This window comes from Limulus polyphemus, unplaced genomic scaffold, assembly GCF_000517525.1.
Source record: "Limulus polyphemus unplaced genomic scaffold, Limulus_polyphemus-2.1.2 Scaffold1990, whole genome shotgun sequence".
NCBI lineage: Eukaryota > Metazoa > Arthropoda > Merostomata > Xiphosura > Limulidae > Limulus > Limulus polyphemus.
In genome coordinates this window covers 12021-16501 of record NW_013667600.1, presented here as the reverse complement: position 1 = coordinate 16501, position 4481 = coordinate 12021, and the positions used below count along the sequence as shown (strand labels likewise).

At 29.6% G+C, this 4481-nt stretch overlaps 1 protein-coding gene across 1 annotated transcript in view; it reads left to right on the top strand.

Moving 5' to 3' along the window:
* Nucleotides 1–4481, top strand: part of LOC106465579 (metabotropic glutamate receptor 8-like) — a 65015-nt gene that overhangs the window by 56444 nt on the left and 4090 nt on the right. The window contains exon 5 of the mRNA XM_022393507.1: nucleotides 2221–2365. Coding sequence (XP_022249215.1) covers nucleotides 2221–2365 — 145 coding nt within the window. The remainder of the gene's footprint in view (nucleotides 1–2220; nucleotides 2366–4481) is intronic.

The following is a 4481-nucleotide window of genomic DNA, read 5'->3' as shown; positions in this document are numbered from 1 at the left end:
GGCATTTATTTAAATACTAAATCCAAAGTACAATTTAACTATTAAATTTAAATTATCAATTTACTCAATTTCAGACCATTTGAAATTCAAATACATAAGACTACAAACAAACAATCAAAATTTTGTGAAGGCTAATGAAAGCTAACTAAACGCAATAAAAATTTTTGTGGTGATATTTTGTGTGTAGGCCTATGATAGCGTTCTAAACTTATTGTTACGACAGCGGGGGTCACGTGACTCTAGTAACAAGTCATGAACTTCTAGAAGGATCCTGTCCCTTCCTGAACTCTCGAGAGGCTACTAGATATGCGGTAGTCTTGTATATATAAGCCGTCATGAACTGGCGGCAACAATGTGTAATTGACAGTTGAGTCGAGCACGTGAGACGTTCGTTGTGAATTATAGCGTTTGTTATAGCGCGACTGTGGAAATTAAGAGTATTGCAAATTTGTATTCAGAAAGAATAAATCAGTTTTACTTAAGAAAGGACGTGTGTCGCTAAAGTTTCATTGGAAAGAAATTATACGGAAAATTAACTAACGACCGGAGGCGAAACATTATCATACAATGTGTGACGTGTGTGTGTCATTTTATGTGAAGTCTAACTAACTAAAGCTAGCTAAACTTGAAATTTTCTAAGTTCGTCTGTTAAACTGTTTTATATCTTGTTTTGTATTTCTCCACAAATAAAAAAATTCACCAATGAAACGTTATTATTTTTCATCTTTTAAAAATGGTTTAACTTTAACATAAGAGATATGTTTCTAATAAATTATTTTAAAATAACTTGAAAATTAATATCAGGTTATATATGTCACTTTCAACTTAACAATTCGCATGTAAACCTGTCTCAGGTTCTAATATTTGACGACACCGGTGTTTAATCAGTAGATCGTGGAATAAACGTGTGAGAAGTAGGTATTGTTCTAATAACATGCGTTTTTGTCACTTTTAATTCGGATTAAGATTAAAAATAAGTTTGTTTAGCCATACAGAGTCCGAAAAACATCTTAGAGATGAAAACAAATAAAGCTATATCATATTACATTTTGGTTATATATTTACTATTATTTTTCCCATATTTGTATCCCCCCCATCCCTGAAAATGCTTCATTTGAGTTGATGACGTTCTTGAAACGACAATCTTTTGCGTGTAGAAACCAATAATTCATATGCACTAAAACTTCAAAAAAGATAAAAGAGATAAAAGCATAACAATAGAAAAGAAAACAAAAACAAGTCGCTCTATTACACGGCCAAACTTTCTGTACTAAAAATCAGGCTTTCATTATGTAAAAATATCTTTTTGATTTTATATATTTATATATATATATATATATATATTTCGAATTTCAAAGAACTAACTGTGTCCTAGTCTGTTTTCTTCACAGATTAATATCTTCCCCTTATTCACCCGTAATGTCAGACCACATTAAACATCGAACAAACCCTGAAATAAAACATGGGAAGAGGCATTACCTTTTCTATGCCTATTATATGCATATAATTTCTAAGTTTATAGTAATTCTAAGGGAATTTGGTGACATTTTAATGTGTTATTTGTAGTCATATAAACACGTCAGGACATCGTGCAAATTAATAGTCTCTCGATTTAGTCTATCTACAATTGGCATAGTGCAATATCAAACCAGTCGTAAGACTACCATGAAATCTTTATTTCGCTGTTATCAAAGTCTAAAGCTTTGGTTTTCGAAGCTATATTTATGTATCTTGCGAATAAAAATGTGGATATTAATTTTTTACTCATTAGTCGTCAAGGGTTGTCCTTGTGGTTTTCTCAGATATACAAATGATTTTAGTATGACGTTAACGATAAGAAAAATAGCATTCACATAAGTCATTTTCATTGGTGTGTAATTATATACAAATATAAACTTTAATCGAGAACATTTTATGTCATTCAACTTATGCTATTTTTCAGTCTTAATTCCGATAATACGGTTTTAATTACTTTTGTATGAACGACTATTTTTCTTTTCAGAATTATTAAAGAATGTTTCAGGTATTGAAAAAAAAAACAGATATAGAGCTTAGGCATTTTTTTCTTGTTCTAGAAAGATGAACAAATCAACCGAAGAGGGTCTAAGATGTTTTCAACAGTTTGTAAAGTGAATTTTGACAGACATTTTTGTTCGCTTTAAAATTTCACAACATTTTTTTAAAATTTCCTTGTTTAATATTGTCTTTCTTATTCCCAAGGCTTTCAACGCTTTAGAAGAACTCCTTGCCCAGAACAAGATATGTATTGCAGTGAAAGAGAAGCTTACTAAAGACTCGGGAGTAGCTTCCGAAGGTGTTTATGACAAGATTGTTCGCAACTTATTGTCAAACCAGCGAGCCCGAGGTAAAACTAAGCATGGTTTAATTTTTAAAAAAGTTGATAAATATAGCGGAAAAAGTTAAATTCTAAATATAGTTTGTTTCACATGTGAATTTTTATGATTTTTTAGTTTATTTAAGTTATTTCGTTTTAGAACACATCTTGAAAACAAATGAAACTTATGGCGTCAGCCATCACATAACGTTTTCAATTAACAATCTCATTTTATGCATCGCCGTCCGTTTTAACCCTGTTTGCACATAGTCATAAAGTAATACAAATTTAAAATACTTTAACTTCTGTATATTTGGTCGAGAGTGTGAAGAGACGAGTCAACTCTACACATTTCTCAGTTGTGAAAATCTTAGTTAGCACATTCATTTAGAAGTAATGAATTTGAAGTCATCCGATGAAATTTAGGAAAAAAAAACACTCAGTAATATATAATTGAACTTCTTTCATAGTAGAGAAATGAAATCACTTGGTCGTAAGTGCAAATCATTCAGCTAAGTAAAATCATTCGATAATAGTTAAATAAAATAGTAATGGATAAATAAAATCACTTGGTAATAGTTAGTAAAATCACTGGTAATGAATAAATAAAATCACTTAGTAATAATTAGTAAAATCACTTCGTAAAAGTTAGTAAAATCACTTAGTAGTAATTAGTAAAATCACTTGGTAAAAGTTAGTAAAATCACTTAGTAGTAATTAGTAAAATCACTTGGTAAAAGTTAGTAAAATCACTTAGTAATAATTAGTAAAATCACTGGTAAATATAAATAAAATCGCTTGGTAATAGTTAGTAAAATCACTTGGTAATGAATAAATAAAATCACTTGGTAATAGTTAGTAAAATCGCTTGGTAATAAATAAATAAAATCACTTGGTAATAGTTAGTAAAATCACTGGTAAATATAAATAAAATCACTTAGTAATAATTAGTAAAATCACTTGGTAATGAATAAATAAAATCACTTGGTAATAGTTAGTAAAATCACTTGGTAATAAATAAATAAATAAAATCACGATGATTTTATGTAACGTTATGAGTTTTAGTTTTTACTTGTGTAATTTTAAAGTTCTTCGAAATATGGGAAGAAAGGCAGGTGTGAGAAGTGAAACTACAAGCTGCAGCAAATCTATTTCACAATGTGCCTAAGATAAAGTTTGAGCTTGTCTAATCCAAACTATAAAAGCTTCATATTAATCTTGAGGCATAACACATCCTATTATATGTAAATCACTTTGTTACTATAAATTTGTCACTAGGATACATTCCTGTTGCTCAATAATATTGTTTACTACGTTAACTTTATTTCCAGAATTTAATTACAAAACGAGAGGAACTTTAGTATTCTATTTCATAGACACCTATTCCAAAGAATTTTCTGTTTATGATGCACTATGTGTTATAGATAACATTAACTCTTTACTTTGTAAACATGTATTTCAAGGAATTTTCTGTTTGTGATGTATTATGGGTTAGAAAGAACTTTGGCTCTCTATTTAATAGTGTTATGATCCCATCTTACCGTAATGTATAATATTTAAAACAAAAAATGGCAACTCTGTAATTTTGTAGTTTTAAAGATATATTATATAACATACAAAAATATATAAATATAAAAAATACTTATATACAATAATTTACAAAAGGGCACAATAAAAAATCACGCTTTCTATGTATATCCACGTAGGAACTGTCTCTCTCATTCAACGTAATCATATGGGGGAAATGTTATTAAATTGGAAAGAAAATTGGCTGGAGAGTAGAAAACAGAGAGTAGTAATAAATGGAGTTAGATATGACTGGATCAAAGTTACAAGAGATGTGCCTCAGGGCTCTAGCTGAGTTCTCTGCTGTTTGTGATTTATATTAATGATATTGACTCTGGAATGACTAACACAAGATTGAAGTTTGCAAATGACATTAAGATTTTGGGGATGACTAACTGTATCAGAGGTGCTGCAGAATTGCATGGAAATTTAGATCATTTGATGCATTGGGCTAATACGTGGCAGATGATGTTTAACTATCCATGTAGGTGTTCATTATTGTTATGATTTAAATGGGAATACATTAAATACTGTGGTTGAAGAAAAAGCTCTTGGTGTTGTGATAGAAAAAAATCACTTA